The following is a 21,336-nucleotide window of genomic DNA, read 5'->3' on the forward strand; positions in this document are numbered from 1 at the left end:
GCCGCGACTAGTTTCACTTCTTCAACTCTTGTGTGTGTTAAGCTCGTGACTTTGTTTGATAGACATGCCTTATTCGGATCAGATAAAAGCATAATTGGAGAGGAGGGTTGTAGATGGGTGGTAGATCTCTGGATGAAAATCTCCTGGTCTAGATGCTGGTGGTTGAGTGGCGATATCGCAGATCAAGGTGAAGACTCCTAACCAAGAACCTTTATTTTAAGTCATATAAAGATTAGGTTAACTCAAAGTAGGCTTAGAAGGCCTGAGATAGTCTCTTTCATCAATAGGTTAAGGGTACTGACTTCTGCTACCTTTCTGGGCACTCTGAGTAATACCTAGACATTGCTGTGTATGAGGGGAAACTACCTAGACTAGGTAATTGCTATATCGGAACAAGATGAAGTTATTTCAAGAACGCGAGAAGCTAACTCTTGTAAATTATTCTTCAATGGCAGATAGAAGAAGCCAGATCTGGAAGCTGTAGAGAAATAGCGGAATTAGTTGGAATTAGCATCCTATAATTACTCTGTACCCCACAGACTGAATCAGCCAGAGTTATTCGTAGGCGATTACGAATCTCAGCGACTCAATGACATGCAACTGCCTTAACCCGTCTCCTTGGTAACCCCGTGATCTGGGTCTTGCGCTGCCAAAAATAGCCAGGGGTTATGTCCTGCCAGCGCTGTCGACCGTTTATGTCGGCTAAACCAATAGAGGTTCTAGCGCCCTTGAGTAGCCCGAGACCTCTGTGCTACAAGTGGAACATCCCGCTAAAGGTCCCTGGAATTCGCGGCTGCTTTTAATGAACTCTACTGAGGTTCCGTTGCAGCCGCGAGCGAGACGTGAGACGTTGACGTGAACCCTGCCAGTCTCAAGTCTCAGACCCCGACGGGACCCAAAACTTTCAACTCGTGATCTATACAACATCTTATCCGATCTACCTTGTCATCTCACCTTTTCCTCATCAATCAACGACCTCCAATCTCGAGTATATCCTATATATCCGACCTTTAATCCCGACCCCCTATTGAACAAATCCTTGGATGACCTCATATCGCATTCCTTAATACTTTCAATGTCAATGTCGCCTTGACGGTGATGACTCCCGTCGCTGCCCATACGACGGGCTCTTCCGATGCTGCCGCTGCCCTCAGGGGCGCAACACTTGCCTTTAACAAACCCAAACCTGCTCCTCCACCTCCACAAAAGGACAATGGCGCTTTAACCGCTGCGACATCAGCCGGACGTCCTCGAAGCCCTACTAAGAACCTCGGCGCGCAGAGTACGGGCGGAAGCACAATCGACAACGAACAACATGGACAAAATGGGGGATCAATAGCGGCGAGGCTGAGACAGCTGGGCCATAGTCCGGCCCAGCTTTATCCGAGTGCAGCTAGGGGAGGCACAGATCCTAAGAGCGCAAGCTTCATAGCTGCCACGCTGGCAGCAAGTCGAAGTGCTAGTCCTAGCCCCAAGGCGCGAACACCACGGAGGAGGACGAGTGTTGAAGGTTCTTCGAGCAGTGGTGATATTGTTGATTCAGGGCCTATTGCGCCAACTGGATCACTTATCTCAATGTTTGAACAAAGCCGCGCCGGTGACCCTGTGAAGCGAAACTCTCCTAAAAGGACTCCTGCCAAAGCTCCTAAAGAACAGGTCGATAGTATCTCAGAAGAGGGGCTACAGCAAGAGGAGAGACATTCACTGGAAACCAAACCGAAGCCTAAGCCCAAGCCAAAACCAAAACCATTGACACCGGAGCCTCGGACGCCCATCAAACGAGCTCCGGAGGCATTGTCACCTAAGCCAGCACTTCCTCCCAAGCCAGTTCTAAGTCCCAATCCTGCTCTGAGTCCGAACCCAGTTCTGAGTCCAAAGTCATTTATGAGACCAAAGACACCTCCTCAGATTATTACTCGTCATGCAACCAACCCTATGCCGACGCCATCGCCAGATCCTCAGAAACGCAGTCCTAAACCCAAGGAGCAACCAAAACCACGGCCTCCCACACCACCGCAGCCTAGAGGGACAAACAAACCAAAGACCGAGTCTAAGAGTGTCGTACGTGAAGAGTCCCCAACTATCACACAAAAACGATCTGCTCCTCCGCTCGAACCTCGATTATCTCGTCCAAGGACAACTCCGCCTACTCCTACAGAAGCACGGCCTACATCGGCGCTGACAGTATCTTCGGACGATACCTTCGTGTCTGCATCATCTGTTCAGTCGCCGGTACGAGAATCTCCTCCGGTGATGACTGTAAAGAGGCATTTCACGGGTAGTGTTCCGCCATCACCGACTCGAGATTTTCGACGCAGCCAGTTTCAAAGCTCATCAGCCACAAGCCTCCCACTCGAGTCTCTCACGAGCGCCATCGTGGCTGGTTCACTTGCGTCTGCTCGTCTTACACCACATAATACGGGAGGCAGTCTAGCACCACCATTGCCTCGAAGGCAGAAATCACCTCGTCTGATGCAGACTTTACGACAGCCGCCCAAGTCTCTAGAAGAGGATACAGGTCGAAACAAAAAGAAGGGGTTGAAGCTTCATAAAGGAAAGCACGCGCACCACGAAGGTTCGCGAAAGAAGTGGAGGGAAGAAGTAACGCCACGAGAGCGGAAACGATACGAAGCAGTTTGGGCATCTAACCGTGGTTTGTACCTTGACTTGCCCAACGCACCTCTGGATGCTATGAACGGAGATCCCTCAGAGTATGTTCTCAACATAGTTGTTCGAGAAATCTGGAAGCGGTCTCGTCTACCAGCAGATGAACTGGCCGAGGTATGGGACCTAGTTGACCGTAAGGGACGAGGCGTTCTGGGACGTGCAGAGTTTGTTGTTGGCATGTGGTTGATTGACCAGCGCCTTCGTGGACGCAAGATCCCAGCCAAAGTGAGTGACAGTGTCTGGGGCAGCGCCAATGGTATACAGACCAAGAAACACGGACACAAGCATTAGGGAGGTTAATTCAAATTTGTCCTTTTTCTATAGAGTGATACCCTAGTTACGGATAGACTACATACTTGCCTATTGGCTGTATAAACAATTGTTCATATCCCTGTCATTCCATATTGATGAATAAGTGAGTTACATCGCAGATACAAAGAAAGAAGCACAGAAGAGTATATAGTATACGATAGATAGGATAGGCATCAAGATTCATATGCTCCAATATTTTCATAAGCCACGTACGTCTGTTCTAATATGCAAAATGTGCTAAGAAGATATAAACAGTCCATTTGCAGACCAGGGAAATTTGACTTGTCTACACAAGACGACCCCCGTACAGTCTCCATATTCAACACCACCACGTCAAGGTTTTATCCCCTGACATAGGTAATCAAACTCTAGTAACAACTCATGATGAGCTAGCATACTCGTCGCTAGTCTTGTCGCCAAAAGTGACGGTGACATTGTACTCGCTGATGGTAGGGCTTCCAGAAGCACCATAGATGCTAAGAAGAGCAGCGGTGACGAGGCCCTTGCCCTTGGTAGCGCCCTCGGGGATGGTGAGCTTCTTCTTCAGAGGCTCGATCTTGTTAGACTCGGCTGTTTGTTGTATTAGCAGTGAGATGAGGATAAAAGGAGGGAGACATACCCTTTCCGAGGGCGAAGGAATCGGCGACTTGGCCGATGGTGCCGGGGTATTGAGACTCAGGAGCATAGCCAAAGACGATGGAGGAGTCGAAGACGCTCTGGATGTAGTTCTCGCGGACGATGATGGCCTCGAAGGGCTCACCGACTGCGATCTCCTTGGGGACCTTGATACCGGTGATGCGGGCCTCAGCGAGAGCGAGGAGAGCGGTGGAAGCGGCGGCGATAGAGAAACGCATGTTGAAGGTTGTAAAGAGTTGTGTAGTTTGTGGTTGTGTGTATAAGATGGAGTTGAGCTGAGGATAAGAGAACAGAAAGGTTTCAGTTGAAGAGTCGGTGATCCTTTATATACACATACAACGCCCGACTCTAATATCATGTTATTCATGCATGTCCAACGTGAATGGATACAAACAACAGAAACCCTTGCATCTATGTACATCCACGGCCAAGATCTATTTACAGCTCATGGCATGGCATCCGTCATAGCTCGCCCCAATCAATTTCCAGTGCCGATCACAACCAACTCCAAAGTCAAATGCGGTCTTCAGCTCGGCAATTCAACAATTTGGGAACTTCCCCGGATCTTTCGGGGGGGCAGATCTGACCGCTTCTCACTAAGAATTATGTAGACTAATATCTTCTTTGTGGCTGCGCCAGAATCTTCTTTGGCGTTGACCGTTGACATTCCAAGGCAACGTTGCGGCACTGTATCTGAAACTTGGGCTTAGCACAGGCCGATACGAGCTTGATCGACGCTGTGCATGCTATATTCTCCGCCCAATGGGGGCTGTACGTGGACAAATCAGAGTGTCTCTCCAACAAGAATTAGTGATTATGAGTTGATCGAGGCTTCTATAAGCCAGTTTAGTTACCGCTTCCATCTTGCGCTATGTCAGCTCACGATGACGCAATATCTGTTTATGCCCAGCCTAGAGTGCGGATATAAGTGCCGGCTCAAAGTTATTACAGGGGCAATAGTGCCACTTTTTATAATAATATCCTAGACATCTATACCAGGTTGTTGCACCGAGTCAGCACGTCAACAGGAGCTATACCGCCGGCACATATATAATAAACATACTGTACATACTGCCTACCTAGTATGGCTTCGTCATTCCCCCAACCAATAACTTGCCGATACCCGAACCATGAAGATCACCTCGTGTTAATGCTTGGCTGATGTTTGTCCGTGATGTGGGCAACATTACGGAGGGAGTACGGGGTATGTGTATTAATTCTATCACTTGGACTGCTTTACTTGTAACAGATCGTCGATGACAATACAATATATGCTGAAAAGAATTCTATCGTTAGTACTAACTTTTGACTGCCAGGAGTATACTATGGTATCCCAAATTATTGAAACAAATGCGAGTGAGTATTCTACTCCTCCATCTCCTCGTCCTCAGGAGCATCAGCAGCCTCCTTCTTCGCCTTGAAGGCAACAGCCCACTCCTGAGCCTTAGCCATCACCTTGTCCTTGCCCTTGGGGTCTAGCTTCTCCTCCCAGTCAGCCCAGCGTCTGAACCACTTCTCAGCCCTCTTGGGATTCAAGCCCTTAACCCGTGTCCGTCTATCGAAAACGTCACGGATAGCGGTGGGGTCAGCATCGGAAAGACCAATCTCAAGATCGAGAAGCTGGCTCCAGAGATCACCCTTCTTGGGATAGGCAGCCAGAAGAGTCGCAAACATAGTACGGCCGCGTTCAGGCTCGCCATTGGGGGATCGGAATTCGAGAGCGGCGAAGCGGCTCACGAGGGTCTGACTGTGACGATCGCCTAGTTGCTGAGTGGCTCGGGGCAGAAGAGCACGAGCTCGGTCAGGATTATTAAGGGTAGCATGCAAGAAATGGGCATAGTTGAGCCAGACGTTGGGAGACTTGGCACCGAACTTCTTGGCCATTATTTCGAACAAAGCGTCGGCATCCTGTTATGTAGTTAGCGCGTGATGACTTGTGTGAAGCATTGAGGAATAGCTTACCTTGAGCTTCTCGGACTGGATGTAGATGCTGGCCAGTCGCTCATGGATCTCTTGCGCGTCGTTGTATTGGCAAGCCCGCTTGAAGACCTCCTCCACTGTCTGCTTAGTTCCGTAGGCAACCTCCAAGTTGAGGTAAGCAACCCAGACGTTGAGCTTCTCGGTCTCTTCACGGATGTTGATAGACTTGATCGCTCGCTCAGCAACCTCACGGGCCTTGGAGAGCTCGGACACTTGCATCTGGAAAGCCATATAGGCAATCCACAGCTCCGACGAGTCAGGCTGTCCAAGCAGTAATCGCTCGTAATCGCTAGAGGTCTGAGGGCCATTGGCATCCAGCTCAGCAGTTCGATCGACCTGGATCTCGTCCCTGTTCCGCCTCTTCTTCTTTGTCTTCTCATTGTCCTTTGCTTGCTCCTCTGACTCTGATTCTGGCTCATCGAAGGGGTCGGCAGACCACTCAGACTTCTTTCCTGCACCGAGACCCTTGGACTTCTTCTTCGTCGGTTGGTCCTCCATTTCCACATCCTCATCATAGTCCTCTTCCTCCTCATCATCGTTATCCTCGTCCTCATCCTCCTCCTCGTCGTCCTCGTCCTCATTATCCTCATCTTCGTCTGAGTCTCCCGCATTGTCTGTACCCAGGATCTTGAGGAGCGTACCAGCATCATCCATGTCCACGTCGTCGTCACTGTCATCATCATCGAGCTCCACACCAGCATCAGAGTCATCCATATCAGTATCGACATCCTCGAAAAGTGAAGGCTTAAGTCCGAAGGTGACTCGTCGCTTATTGGTGTCAACTTCTAGAACACGAGCCTTGACGGCATCACCCTCCTTGTAGAGCTTGGTTGCGTCCTTGACAGGGTTCTCAGCCATCTGACTGCGATGGCAGAGACCGCTGACATTGTCGGAGTTGTCGATCAAGATGAAAGCACCAAACTCCTCAACCTTTCGCACCTTTCCGGTCACAACCTGACCCTCCTTGATATCGTTGTAGGTAATGGGAGGGGTGTAGTCCTCGTCAACGACAGAAGACTTCAAGCTCAGCTCCACATGGCGAGTCTGCTTGTCAACAGCAATGACTCGGCCCCTGACAAGCTGGTCAATTTGGAAATGATCCTTCCACTCTTTTAGATAACGATCCGATAAGTTCGAAATCTTAACCAGAGCAGTGACCTGTCCACCAAGGAGAACGAAAAGTCCCTTGTCCGAGACATTCTTGACAAATCCTCGGACAATATCACCGGCATCCAATTGAGAAACATCGCTGATCTCCTTATCCTTGACTGGGAGTGTAGAGCTCATAATACGAGAAGGACGGGTTGACAGCCGAAGTCTCTTATTGCTTGCATCAAGTTCCACGATAGAAACGCGAACGATGTCACCCTTCTTTTGCTTCAGAGTGTTGACCGTGTCAAAGTCATCGGCCATGTCGGGGAGGTGAACGGGTCCTGACACAAGTTCGCTCAGCTTGACGAGAACCTGGCGCTCGTTGACCTTCGTGACTCGTCCGGGAAGAACCATGTTTTGCTTGAGAGCACTCCAAGTAACAGTTTCAGATGAGCTGGAAGAGCGGGCAGACAGGTCCAGGCGCTTGTTGCGAGCATCGACACCAGTCACTCTCACCTTCAAGGCTGAACCCACAGGGAAGTTTGCCTCGAGATCGTTGAGTTGAGAAAGGTCATCAGATGCTTCCATGGCAGAGATTCTACCACGGACTGAGGGAGAAAGATTGACCCAGAGATGTTGGGGGCTGGAGTTGTTGACGAAGGCGACATATGTGTCACCAACCTTGAGGTTCTCAAGAGAAAGGGGTTCGAGAGTCTTGGCCTTGAGGTCGCTAGGCTTTGTGGTAAGTTCGAGCACGGAGTGAAGAGATCGGTGAGAAAATGGCAAAAATCGGTGGTCTTTGGCGCTGTGGACTCCCATCACGCGTACTGACACGGTCTGCTTCTTGCTATACTTGTCCAGAGGGTCTTTAGGGTCGGGGATATCCTCCCACTTGTCGAAAATTTGAGAGACATCAATTCGGCCCTGAACCTTGCTGTCGACAAGCTGAACGTTGAGCTGTGTATCCTTGATGGATGTAATCTTAGCCTTAGCCACTGTGCCAAACTCAATATCGTCTGAAGCAGCAGGCTTGTCGCTGGCCTTGGCCTTCTTATCTAACTCGGCAGACTCGTCGAAGTCGGCAGGGGCCACCACAATACGCTTGTGATCAGGAATAACGGAGACAACCTTGACTTCGATCGACTGGTGCTTGTGCATGCCAAAGTCAGGAAGGTCCTGAATGTCTGCAGCAAGGCGAGCCTTGGGAAGAAGGGCGTTCACGCCTCCGCCAAATTGAACGAAGACGGCTGTAACGGTAATGTTCCTGACAAATCCAGCAACAATCTTCCCTTCCTTAGCATCCTCAAAGCTGGTAAGTAAGGTCTTGTCCTTTCCAGCACTGACAAGACTGGGCTTGTGACTAAGAATAACAGCACGTCGGTTCTCGTTCTTCTCGATAATCACCAAGTCAGAAAGAGTCTGGCCAACAGCAATCCGTTTGAGAGCATATTGGTTCTTAGATGTTGACTTATCAGTGAGGTGTCCAACAGGGAGGATAGCTTTGAGCTGAGCGTCGGCCAATTCAACGAAAACCTGATCTTCGGTCTTTTGTGTGACCTTGGCAGAGACGATGTCACCGAGCTGGAGCTTCTTCAGGGCATTCTGCTTTTCCAGGCCAAAAGCAGAAGGATCCTTGCAGGATACGACTAGTCTCTTAGACTCAGGCTCTACATCAAGGACATGTACGCTGACAACTTGGCCAGTTCGGAAATGCTCCTTGGGGTCCTTGATATAGGCTTCACTCATCTCTGAGATTGGCAGGAATCCTTGGACAGCTCCAAAGAATTGAATGATAGCGCCGGAAGACTGGATCTTGATAATAGTACCAGGAATCTGCATGCCAACACTAGCCTCTTCGTAAGCCTTGATAACAGGAGCTTCCGAGTTGACGAGTGTCTTCTTCAAGGTAAGGCGCATTTGCTTCTTGGATAGGTTGGTTGAAAGAACTCGAGCCTTGACCTTCATGCCCTGTCGGAACTTCTTCTCGGGGTGTTGTAGTTTCACATCGGAAAAGTGTTGCTCAGGAACGAAGCCAGTGATTCCCTCGGCAACCTTGACGACGAGACCGCTGACACCCTTCTCATCAATAAGAACCTTCTCAATATTGCATGTTACAATGGCGCCAATGGGAACATCTTCCAACCTGAGATATTGCTGCTCAAGCACAGACTTCTCAAAGGATATTTGGAAGAGGCCATCCATTTCATTGTAGCCAATAACACGGCCCTTGTGCTCTGAGTCAGCCTTGTAAGGGCCGCTTGCTTCGTAAAGTGCTTCCACCTTGCCATCCTTGACCCGAGAAATATGGACAAATCCGCTCAAGCCAGGGATGCCAATATCGACGAATAGACCAATATCAGGCTCGACATGACGGACTGTGCATTTCTCAACAAGAGACGAGATGGGCAGAACCTGCGTTGGGTTCTTCTTGGAGTCAGTTGACTTGGTAGGTCGCTTCTTCTCGAGGGTGGTAATATGCGGAAGAAGGGAGATACCAAGCTTGGGCTCTCTGGCACCGGGGAAGTTGCAAATTACTCGTGCCTTGACTCTTGAACCAATCTTGTAGGCTGTATCCAAACTCACACCAGCAGGACCAGCCCCAGATTGGATAATATCTGCAGTCACGTCTAGGTGCCCCATGATCTTTCCAGAAAGACCTCGTCGATCGGTGTTGGAGATGAGGACATCTGCCATGGTACCAGGGAGGAAGGTATTGATGGTCGTGGCATCGGCGGGGACACTCTTGGGGTTGCCAATCTTCTTTTGCTGAAGTGAGAGCTGTGCGATCTTACCATTGGCACCCTTGCTGGTGACCTGGCACAAGAAAACAGCGCCTGGCTGCAATCTTTGCTCGTCAATGTTCTTATCAACCTCACTCTTGGCAAGGAAAGCACCGAGACCCTCAATACCAGTGTCCATCACAAAACCACGGTCCTCAACGCTGACAATAGACGCCATTACAGTAGTGTTGGGAACAACATCATCCTTCGACAGGCCCGCATTGGCCTCATTGGGCCGCAGGGACAACTCAATGCGTCGCTTGCTCTTTCCAGCAGTGGACTCCTCGGCAGTAGATGCCACATACACTCTCAAGTATTGACCAACAGAAAAGATGGACTTGAGGTCGATACCCTCATCATCCTCTGCCTCGTCCTCGTCCTCATCGTCCTTCTCTTCAGTCTCGTTCTCGAGACGTGTCGTCAATTGTTGGGAAATGGCGACGATTGAGATGTGTCCGGTAAGGTTGTTTGGTAGTGCGACTTCGAGATCGAGGTTGTTGATTCGTGTGACCTGTGCAAGAACAAGAGAGCCTTTGACCAGATTCTATATCAATGTTAGCAGACAACGTAAATGAACGTAATAGTTCAAGGCTACCTTGAAGCTCAGACTCTCAATTCTGACTGCCTGTTCCTCCTCCCCGGTCTTCTTGTCTGACTTTTTGTCACCCTTGAGGGCAGTCTTCCGCTTCTTCTTCTGTTGGACCTTGTTACCAGTGTTGAATTCTTCGTCGCGCATGGCATCGGCCTTGGCCTCAAGCTGAATCTTCTTCTGCTCTAGAGGAGTGAGGACGCTGGCACCGCCTCGAGGGAACATTGGCTCGTCTTCCTTCAAGAGCGACACAACGGGAGCCTTGTCGGCTGTCTCAGCACTCTTCTTGGGAGCGGGCTTCGCATCTTTGCCGACATTTTCTTTTTTGGTAGGTCTAGCTTCTTTTGTATTCTTTGCCGATTTGGCAGGCGGATTGCCGCCGGGGGCGTCTTTTCGTTTAAGGTTGCTCATTGTGAAAGACGTTGGCGCATCACCAACTGTGCTTTCTCACACTCCCAAGATCTTTTTCTCTCGAAACTGGATGGACTGAAATCTTTTTCTTATCGATAACGAATAATGGGGCTGTCCAGGTGGGCCCACTTCCCTACAGTTACCCTTTATGGCGGGGGCAAGGGCCAAGCGGCCGTCCAGAACTGTCCATAGCTGTTGGGTCTAGGCGCGGGCATCTGAATCAACACATGACGGAACTATGAAATTAGCACTCTGATAAAACAACAACAAAACATATAGACACAAAACTTGTCGTGATTCGAATCATTCATGGCATACTCACGCCATACTTGATACATAATGTTGCCACGTAAAAAGGCACGCCCCAACCCGGCCGAATCAGCCGCGAACAACGACTCTCAGACCCCGGTCAGCAACTCAACAACAGAGGCCCCTACGTCACAATCACAGGCATCAAAGGCATCACCTGCAGTAGAGGCGGATCATAACAACAACGCAAAAGCGCCATCAACACAGCAGATCATGGGTGATCCGGGCTCCACAGCGCAGAACAAGAGCAAAGACGTCGGTTTGCCTATTATAGTCCCTTTTCTTATTCATTCCACCATATCTGACAATACACCTAGGTTCGGAAAACGAAGAGCTGGTACGGTTCCTGGCAGCGACCCTCCAAAGCCTCGGCATCTACATCGGTCGCAAAGGAAAACATTTTTGGAGGGTCCGTCAAGTTAAACAAAACATCAGATCTAAGTCGATACGAAGCGAGGAAAGGCGACGATAACGCTAGTATTCGAAGTACGGCCGGTACGATCAAGACGATGCCAAAGGTTTCCGAGACGAAGTCCGATGTGACTATGACAGAAGAAAGCGCGCAAGCCGAATCGCAGACTCAGAAAAAGTCTGATCTCGAGCCATCCCGGGAGTCCTCCAAGGTCATGGATACTCGAGAGTCATTGAAAGATACAGTCATCACAGAACCGACGCCACCCAAGGCACCCGAACCGAAGAGCGATGATAATCAACGTCAGCCCGATACTCGTACTGAAGCTCCCGTATCACAAGCGGACCCTCAAAGTCCAACAACATCATCAGGGTGGCTTGGATGGTGGTCAAAAACACCTTTCACAGAGACGCAGGCCGCTCCCGTGCCTGATCCAAATGGGACACCAACCGCTGAAGCCGAGGCCACCAAGGAAATGGAAGAACCGAGGCCTGTCACTCCACCAGCCCAAACCACATCTACAGATCAAGTCGCATCACCTAAAAGCACCAAAGCTCCACAGTCAACGTCTTGGTTCAGTTATTGGTATCCAGTAGCTGAGTCTGTCAAGGCTTCAGAAGATGACCAAGACACTCAACCACAACCAGGGACAGATGCACCTTCTGAAGATGCCACAATGGCGGATGCGCCGCCTCCACATCAGCATGAGCCACCGCCCAAGGCTGGCTCAACTTGGGTGTTTTGGTCTAAGGAATCACCAAAGTCGAAGGACAGTACACCTATGCCGGAGTCAGGAGAAGTGGCAATCATGGGTGAGGGGTCAGAGGCTCATCCTCGACCGATGGCAGAATGCGACGTATCGCCAACCAAGGACCGCGCAAAGACTGATGTGAAAGCGAAAGAAGCTCAGGCGACGGTAAAGTCGGGCTGGATGAAGAAAAACAAGCGCGGTAGACCACAGTCGATGGATCTGGACCCTCCATCACCGTCTGTATCTGGTACTTCCACCCCTACTAGTACAGCACCTGCAACACAAGATATCGACAAAGCGGCAGTCAAGGCTGTTTCCTCTAGTCCGTCCATTGCCGAATCAGAAACATCATCTAAAACTTCTACAAACCTTCTTCTACCATCTTTCTCCAGTACTTATCACATGAAGGAGAACCCATCAATCTTGAAGCAATTGACACAGTTTCTTCTTCGCACACAACAAGCTCCCCCGAACCACGTTTTCAGAGTCGACAGCCCCCCCAAGATTCGAAAGGCCATTGCAATCGGTGTCCATGGCCTGTTTCCTGCGACTTACCTACGTCCCATGATTGGTCAGCCTACAGGCACATCCCTTCGTTTCGCAGCGCTTGGTGCTGAGGCGATCAGGAGATGGACTGAGTCTCATGGATGTGGTGACTGCGAGATCGAAAAGGTCGCCTTAGAAGGAGAAGGGAAAATCAGAGACCGAGTTGATAATTTGTGGAATCTTATGCTCAACTGGATTGACCACATTCGGAGTGCTGACTTCATTTTAATTGCTTGTCACTCGCAGGGGGTTCCTGTCAGTATCATGTTACTCGAGAAACTCATTGACCTTGGCATCATCACAAATGCGAAAGTTGGTGTCTGTGCCATGGCTGGCGTGGCTTTGGGACCATTCCCAGACTACAAGTCTGGCCTGTTGATGGGCTCGGCAGCTGAGTTGTGGGAATTTGGGAACCCAGAGAGTGACAATTCGAAGCGTTTCGAGAAAGCTCTCAAGCGGGTAGTAGACTACGGAACTCGTATCACATTCATTGGTAGCATCGATGACCAAGTCGTGCCAATGGAGGTAAGTTTAACTTGAGTATGGCATATCTTCAGTCCAGGTCAGCTAACTTCGATAGTCTGCTATTTATTCGCCAGCAAATCACCCTTACATTTACCGGGCTGTCTTCATCGACGGGCGTGTCCATGCCCCTGACTTCATTGCCCACTTGGTTGGTTTTGCTCTTAAGCTTCGCAACCTCGGCGTTTCTGATCATGGCTTGATCCGCGAACTCTCCGTGCCTCTAGCCGGATCTCTTTACTCTGGCGCTGGACACTCTCGCCTTTATTATGATGATGCAGTGTACGATCTTGCTATCGCTCACGCACTTGAGACAGCACCTGCTGGTCCGTCACCACCAACCTGTACAATCTCCCCGCGTGGCGGGCCTCTGACATCCCAAAACCCGTATGTCCTACCATGGATCATGCGCGGACTACTTGAAGAAAACTTCGTGCGAACCGAGTTGAGCAACGAGGCAGATGAGTTGCTTAGGCAGTTTGATGACTGGAAGCCCACCAACAAAGCTCTTAAGGATGTCAAGTATCGCCTTGAGGCAGTCCGATCTAAACTTTGATTGACTGACAGATCTGTGCAAAATATGATTTTGTTTGATAGAAATTCTGGACGGCGAACAACAGGAATTATGGCGTATTACGAAGATGGCACGGATACATACCCAGAATGGGACGACGATACAGTCAGGAGTTATCTGCTAACACTATATTTTCTCATAATAAATCCTAGAATAACAGTTCTATAGATTCATCGAATTCATCCGCATGTGGTATACATTGAATTTTGAGTCTAGTAGAGTAATCGCGTGGGCTCATATAATACATATCTTCCAGGTCATCACCTCTATGCTCCGGATAATGCTACAACCAACCTGATGCCCGTTAAGCCCTGTACATACCTGACAAGCCGTCTCTATTATACACCTGTTCATCATTTGAAAATCTCTTGCAAATGACCAACAATAGGCACCTCATGCATCGCCTCTAGAAAAACAGTACGCTGCATTTATGTGCTGCCAAGCTTCCAGCTATCGATACGATCTTGAATCTGATCCCAGCTCATCGAGTGGCTGCTTACGCCATATGCCTGAGCTTCCTGGAGCACCACGGTAGGGGCACCGCTTCCGCCACCAGGGTTCTTTACCTTACCGCCAACAATCATCTTGGCCACACGGCGGAGGTCATCCACTGTAAGGTTCTCGATGCGACGGCACATATCCTTGACGGGGATCTTGCGGCCATGGACCTGGATGGAGCGGCCGAGATCTTCGAGCTCAACCATACGGCTCTCTAGGTTCATTAGGAGACTGGATCGCAGCTGGTTCTTCGCACGAGCAACCTCGGTCTCTTGTAGGCGTGAGAAACCTGTTGTGAGGGTCAAAGCACGTAGTTCTTGGCACATAACGTCAAGCATGTTGGCGGTACGGCCAGGAAGACAGCTTGCTGAAATGCCGAAGAGGCCGGAATCAGTGTAGGAGTGGTTGAATGCCATACATGACTCAACCCAGCCATGCTGGTTCAGGACATTGGTGTACAGACGAGAATACATGCCCTTGCCAGGCCCACCAGCGGAGAAAGATCCGCCGCCACCAAGAAGAGTCTGAAGGGTAGCGAGGGCATAGATGTCATCCGAAGCCACGGGTAGACCCTCGAAAGCGAGGTGAATGTGTGTGAAAGTGGGGAGACCGCTCAGATTAGGTGGTTGAGCGGGGAGTGAGAGGAAGCCTCCGGTGTATTTAGAGGGTTTTGTGATGTCGTTTTGAGAGGGGAGGTTCTGAAGGTTTCGAGAAGCGTAAGGGGTGTGCTTGAAAAATCGTGAGAGTAGGCCTGAGGAGGACTGTGATGATGAAGACGCTGAGGATGAGCTGGCCTCGCTATCCGATACTTCGCTCTCACTCGTCTCAGAGCCCGTGATATCTTGGACACGTTCGCTACCCTTCTTCATATCGCCGAAGAACTTTTCGGTTAATCGGACAGCCTCTCCGTGCTCGACTCCAGCATAGGCTACGACCATTCTCTCAGGTCTGTAGAAGAGGTCTCGGTACGCCAAAACAGTATTTCTGTCAATAACGCCTAACCTCTCCTCCGGGCATAGCAACGGATTTCCGAGCGTATTGTCCTTAAACGCAGCAGTGTGTACCAGCTCGGGCAAGATAAGTTCGGGCTTGCTCCAAATCTCTCGGATTTCATATCGCGCGGTCTCGATCTGCTCTGCTACCTCATCCTCCGTAATTTGAGGATCGCGAATCGTTTCGGCGAGAAGTTCAATTGTCGGGGGAACGGCGTTGTTAAAGGTTGCGGCTTGGTACATCATGCTCTCTCTTGAAGAGGCACATTGAATATTTCCACCCAAGGCCTCGACCTGCTCGAGCATATCATCTGCGGAGCGCTTCGATGTCGATTTGAAAGCAAGACGGTCCATGATATGAGATACACCGCGGAGAGAGTCATTTTCGAATCGAGAACCGCCTTCGATATACACACCTACGCCGGCGAAGGATCCGGGGAGGGCTTCTGATGCAACTCGCAGGCCATTGGGAAGAGTTGTGACTCGGTCAAGTTCTGTAGGGTCCTATTACATATTAGCTGAGGGTCTCAAATGCATACATTATATCAAATACCTTCTCAATTCCCTTCACTTGAACGGTAGCCATCGATCTCCGCGCCAGCGAAAGCTTGGAAGCCTGCCCCAAGACCCGGGAGCATGACGCCCGGGCCCTTGTTGGCAGGCACTGAGTAAATGGACGAAGCATTATTATGATGCGCCTGCTAGCAAGAATAAGAGAAAAGCAAATCCCGATTCTATTCTAGCAAAGTGCAAAGGGCAAAGAAATGCTTGGTTGAAGTATTGGCGCTGGCGGATGAGTTTGCGACTAAAGCCCGTCGAAATTTAGCACAACCCCGGACAGGCCGCCCGCACTCGGCGATTAGCCCGGATCATCTCGGTGCCGGGAACGACGGTGATGACATAATGCCATTTTTTAATATAAGGTACAGATGAGAGAAAGACAACAACACAACTGAAAGCTTTCCGAAATCAACGAAAGGATGAATTAACATTTTCCATTTTCCAAGTATAGCGTAGACTGGAGATAGCACAACAGGGTCCATCTGCCTACGTATGTAGTGGCGTTCGTTATACGAACGCCTTCTTGAAAACAGCGTCTCATCTTGCGAAGCTACACGACATCTTTAGCATCTCAGTTGGAATGATATGAGAACAAGTCTATTCCATTAACTCCTGCTTATAGACCCATATTTGGCCATTCGCATCCTATCACATATAAACGTCCACTCTCTCGCGTCTAAATCTCCCTCATATATCTCTTAGAAGAATGAACCAGGACAACGCTGTGCCGCACCAGCCCAAGCAAACCAACTCTGCATTTTTCGACAGATGGCTGTGTTTAAAACCCCTCAACGCCTTTGCTGCCATGAGAACCAGGACAAACCAATAGAACGCCATATATGTAATGATTCCCAAGCCCCACTTGAAGGTCAAGTGGTCTTTATGTATGTAGTAGTTTGAACCAGGCTTCGAATCAAGTCATTACCGTACCGTGGTGTCGTGTTCGCTTGTATCTGGCTGTGCTGCAGCATCTATACTTGTCATTTCGCCTTCTGTGGCGCTCACTGTACGGCCGGCACTGCCATCAAAAACCCACGGTCCAACGTTATTTCGCGGAGTGATTGGTCCTTCAGTGCCGCCTGGAGGTGACGGTGTTCGGCTATCTCCCAGCTGGCCAACTCTTCGTGGAGCTGAGGCCACATTTCTAATAGGTAACGGCTCGGATATAGCATGGCTAACTTCATTTCGCTGAGGTGTTTCTGGTGTGATGTTGACAGTGACGTCCATGTGGTCTATGTCGGCTGTGTGCGATCGCTCCGGTGTCGAAGTTCCCGAGTTAGCAGCAGCAGGGACCGGATCCGTCTCTGGCTCGGTGTCGGCTTGAGCTGGAGTTGACGCTTCTGCCTCGGCTTCGTTCTTAAGCTGCTGCCATTCTTCGGCCAGTTCATCGACATCAGCTTCTAAATCGGCACCAGCTCGACAGTTGGGGCAGATGAAAATGGGGTATTGCGGGGAATTGAGCAGCGATCTCACACACTTGAAATGCCAGGTGTGAGAGCAGGGTGCTACAAATAAAGATTGGCAGGGCTAAATGATCATCAGTAAAGTTAGGCGGAGAATAAGGATACAAATAAGGCTTACAGCAATAGAGCTCAAGCAAATGGAGCAATCTTGAGAGTTAGTACCAGCTGCTCCACTAGAAGCCATCGTCTGCAACCTCTTGTGCGCCGCCATGCTAATCAGAATGTCAGCATTTAAACATTTCAACAGTCGAGTCCAAACTTACTTAAATGTGTTAAGCTTGTTCTGCCACCCACGGTTTAACTCTAGTCGCATCTTGACACAGCGGAAGATCATCTCTTCTCCACCTTTAAAGTCAATTCCGAGTTGTACGATATCTCCATCGTTGATGGGGAAAGCTTTGCTTTCCTGAGACGGTGGGCTTAGGCGAATATGGTTTAGGAATGTACCAGAAGAGCTTTTAACGTCCTTGATATACCATTTTCCATCCTCGTACCAGAACTCGCAGTGGCGACGACTGACGACCTTGCTCTTGAAACCCACTGGTGCAGCTGATGGCTGGTTACCAGGCATATTCGACATGGAGTGACTATCGCGTTCTGAGTAACGGCCAACACGAATCTTCTCAGACCCTGTGGGCAGAGTTCTGGAAATAGGAGGGAATGTCAGGGACGGGCGGGTAGAGCGCGGGTCGTAGTAGGCTGAGAAGCGAATTGATGGGGCAGTTTCGGGAGTCGACGAGCCCCCTTCGCCAGTGGTGGCTGATCGCGATCTCGTCATGGTAGGCTGGTCATGGTTCGAGTCGACTACGCCAGCGGCTGCGGCTGCGGAGGCTTGAGTATCTGCAGTCATTGAGAATTCTGGTGCAGTGGTAGCGGGGTCGTTGATGTCGGCAGAGTGCTGTGAGGAAGCCTTTTGTGATTCAGTAGAATTTGTTGTAGCAGCGTCAGTAGCAGCGGAAGCGGAAGCAGGAACAGAAGTAGGAGGCAGCGCAGGTATCGATGTTGTGGTGGTCGCCGATGTCAAATTCCTCACGGGATCGGGTGTCGAACTGACGAGTGTCAAGTGGTTGGTGTTCTGGGTTCCAGTGGATGGTCCACTTGTAGTAGGCGAATGGCTGAGGGATCGCGTGAGGCTAGAGCCGTGTCGATTAGGGGACGTGCTTCGTGCGCTTGCTGTGCCTGTGCCTGTGCCGCCTGCTGATCCAGAACTGGAGCTGTTATGGTGGTTGTCGCGAGACAATAAATGATTTTGTGTATAGTTACGCAAGTAGCTCAAACCTCGGAGACGACTCGGTCTTGAGGTGGATGTGGAGGAGGACTGTGGCGGGCCCGTAGGCGTGGAAACCACTGGTTGAGTAAACATATTTGGAGGAGGGGATTTGAGAACAAGGGAAACAAATATGTAACTGGGCGTATGTAAGAGAGAGCAGGGCCCTGTATTAGGTGGGTGCCCTGCAAGGGTACAGCTTTCAAGCAGAGTGACAAGAAAGACAAGACGACGGGAAGGGGGTGAACTGGAACAGATGCAAATGCAGATGCAATGAATGGTCAGGAGCTGGTAGGTATTTGAGCAGATCAGATCAACTCTAAATCAGAGCCAGACGGAGTCAACCGAGAAAGGGAGAAGCAGTAGTTAGAATGCGGCGCAATCTGGACTTGGACACTATCAGGTCAGGCAACAAGTGAAGAGAATTGCACTGCAGAAAGACGAAGCTTAATTTCCAGTCTAACCCTTGCTTGCTTTGCTTTGCTTTGCCTTGAGTTGAAAAAGTCTTGTCTTGTTTCTTGTTGTGTTTGCTGCAGACGGCGAAGGGACTGAAACCTCTACTGAGACAGACGCTGGCTTTGGTGTTGCAGAGTATTCGGTATGACGAGAGCGTTGGTAAGAGAAACAGGGTCTTATGATGGATGGCGTGCGCATATGAAGCAGGCGATATCACTCAGGTCTATCGTTTCGTCTACTGTAGTCGCTGATGGGAATTGCTGGAGTTGAATTGCCTTCTCCTGTCGGTTCAGTTCCGCCTTGCAGATCAGTTCTAGACTTGGGGTCGATGGTTCGTTATTCCGTTAGAGGCAGGGAGGTAGTCCTATGAGGAGGGAGGATTGATTCCGACGCAAGATTTGATTGATGGCAATAATAACGGAAAAGCAAATAGACAAGACCAAGAACAGTCGAGGAAGCGCGAGGCAGAGAGAAAGGAAAAGGAAGAGGGAGGTTGGTGAGTTGATTTACGGGCTGGTCTTGGCGATACGATGGATCAGAGAAACAACAGTGGCGGCGGTACAGTATTTCGTACAGAGCCCATTCAGCGGATGAAAGAAAAGAAGACCACTAAATCAGTGATGGAACCTGCTGTGCTTTCTTTCACCACACCTGAAGAACCGGGGATCAAGACAGGGGTGTCATGTTCTTGAGCTGACAGGGGCATCGAGCTTGATTTGTTCTAGTGAGTGAAGGGGGGGGACACTCCTCCTCCAGAATAAGAGAGGGGATCGATCAGGATATGGGTCCCCTAGCGAGAACGCCCGAGCAGAGAGTGAGATCCTTGAATTCTAGTCAAGGAACGAACAGTTTTGGCAGACGTAATAATAGATAAAGGACAGTATTTTGCAAGGTTGAACTCATGGATCTTTCATCATCAGAAAGGTTCTTAGTAGCTGACTCAAGTCCATTGACCATTGATACCTGATTCTCAATTTCTCTCCATGCTGGCAATCCCCCAGTAGGACTCATGTTAGCCTCAATAAAGATTGCATTAGTGGCCCATCAAGAACAGGCAATTGCAAGGATCATCTGCGAATAGCGAATTGGTTCATGGCGATATCAATCAATCAACAGTGCCCAAACTTAGTTAAAAAGCAGGTAACTAACATCACGCACGCAGCCAAGTGATCAAATCTGCCTGCCAGTCAGAATCAGAACGTGATTCGGGGTGGCCGCTCCAGAACATCTCAGCTTCACTGACTCTTGGGGAAAAAAAAGGCGTCTTGGCAAAACATAGCCATACGTAGAACAGGGGTTCAGTATCGGAAACGGAGCGCGGATCCCTTTTTGGAGGTGGCCAAATACTACTTTACGACCTCAGTCTTTGCTGACACTATCAGTGGTAATCCTTCAGTTACACGACATGTTCTTCGTCATCAAATATCTGTAACAAAAAGTCGCTGTTTAGAGACCCTTAAACGATGCAATATCGACTGCCCTGAATTTCATACCTCCATATCCCTAAGCAGCTCCACAGTCTAGATCCATCATGACATACATTCTCCATCTTCCATCCAAGATATCCCCAGCTTAAAGAAGGCCATTTTCCACAATTAACATCTCCCAACCGCTACCCAATCTCTGATACCCACTCATTGCCCGTCTAGAAACAGTCCATCTCAACCAAAACGCCTCACATGCTTCTAGAAAAAGAAGAGTTCCTCCTCAGCCGTTTCTCAAAGTTCCTTCGGTTGAGGCTTAAACCCAAGTTGAGTTACACTTCGGACTTTTGCTGCTGGTGTTTCTGATTCCGCCACCACCAGACTCTTCGAGACCTTAGACCATAGCCCAAAGAGGAACAGGGCTTAAGCTTACGATGCAAGCAAGCAAACAAAAAATGCTCGGGAGGCGAAAAAAGGGGGTAACGTTGAACCGGCGGATTGAAGTTTCTCTCAAGTCCCACGACGATGAAAACTCACTGACATAAAGTCTCCGAGTTTGTGTTACTGAACTGTTCCCCAGCTATTGCCTACCTTACCTTGCAGTTGGTTCTGTACATGTCGAGGTCATCCCCACATCGGAGCCAGAATGTAACCCATGATATCATCATCCTACCCTCCCTCTTCTCAACCTACAGTACCGTACAGTACATACGATACAGGGTCCTCAGCTGTCATGCCACCAACAGGCATCATCTGCTTTGCTCACCATGGAACGGTTTCGGTAGATCCCGATCCAGCATAACGTTATCTTGAGCTCACACGCGAAACCCTCCATCCCGTGTAGATGCCCGCTAGTTCCGCTAAATGTCGACTAATATTAGAGTGCCAAACAGTTATCGCGGATCATGAGACACCAACAGAAACATGACTTGCAACTAGGCACGTCACGAGACCCTGGAAAACATCACGCGAATAACTGTGATATCTTCCGAAACAACTGCAGACTTTCACATTCCAGTCGGTAAGTGCGGAGCTGTATTGAGGCTTCATTTCCCATGGCTCAAGATACAATCGCAAAAAGAATTCATCAATTT

General features: G+C 49.7%; 5 protein-coding genes across 5 annotated transcripts; 2 read left to right on the plus strand and 3 right to left on the minus strand.

Annotated features, from left to right (window-relative positions):
* Positions 1-1,098: 1,098 nt before the first annotated feature.
* FSUBG_220 (increased rDNA silencing IRS4) lies at positions 1,099-2,958 on the plus strand (the record flags this gene model as incomplete). Its single annotated transcript, XM_036679949.1, has 1 exon — positions 1,099-2,958. The coding sequence occupies one exon, from the start codon at positions 1,099-1,101 to the stop codon at positions 2,956-2,958; it is 1,860 nt and encodes a 619-aa protein (XP_036544358.1).
* Positions 2,959-3,358: 400 nt separating this feature from the next.
* FSUBG_221 (secreted NIS1) lies at positions 3,359-3,833 on the minus strand (the record flags this gene model as incomplete). Its single annotated transcript, XM_036679960.1, has 2 exons — positions 3,359-3,549; positions 3,599-3,833. The coding sequence occupies 2 exons, from the start codon at positions 3,831-3,833 to the stop codon at positions 3,359-3,361; spliced, it is 426 nt and encodes a 141-aa protein (XP_036544359.1).
* A 1,147-nt stretch (positions 3,834-4,980) lies between these two features.
* Positions 4,981-10,467, minus strand: FSUBG_222 (ribosomal RNA processing RRP5; the record flags this gene model as incomplete). Its single annotated transcript, XM_036679971.1, has 3 exons — positions 4,981-5,523; positions 5,578-10,011; positions 10,063-10,467. The coding sequence occupies 3 exons, from the start codon at positions 10,465-10,467 to the stop codon at positions 4,981-4,983; spliced, it is 5,382 nt and encodes a 1,793-aa protein (XP_036544360.1).
* Positions 10,468-10,806: 339 nt separating this feature from the next.
* Positions 10,807-13,563, plus strand: FSUBG_223 (uncharacterized protein; the record flags this gene model as incomplete). The annotated part of the gene is made up of 3 exons (XM_036679981.1): positions 10,807-11,031; positions 11,094-13,010; positions 13,066-13,563. The coding sequence occupies 3 exons, from the start codon at positions 10,807-10,809 to the stop codon at positions 13,561-13,563; spliced, it is 2,640 nt and encodes an 879-aa protein (XP_036544361.1).
* A 446-nt stretch (positions 13,564-14,009) lies between these two features.
* On the minus strand, positions 14,010-18,458 carry FSUBG_224 (mitochondrial processing peptidase alpha chain precursor MPP; the record flags this gene model as incomplete). The annotated part of the gene is made up of 4 exons (XM_036679992.1): positions 14,010-15,575; positions 16,563-17,159; positions 17,214-17,307; positions 17,359-18,458. 4 exons carry the CDS (start codon positions 18,456-18,458, stop codon positions 14,010-14,012), a joined length of 3,357 nt encoding a protein of 1,118 aa, XP_036544362.1.
* Positions 18,459-21,336: the final 2,878 nt, after the last annotated feature.

Source organism: Fusarium subglutinans (genome assembly GCF_013396075.1).
Source record: "Fusarium subglutinans strain NRRL 66333 chromosome Unknown NRRL66333_c0000001, whole genome shotgun sequence".
Taxonomy (NCBI): Eukaryota; Fungi; Ascomycota; class Sordariomycetes; order Hypocreales; family Nectriaceae; genus Fusarium; species Fusarium subglutinans.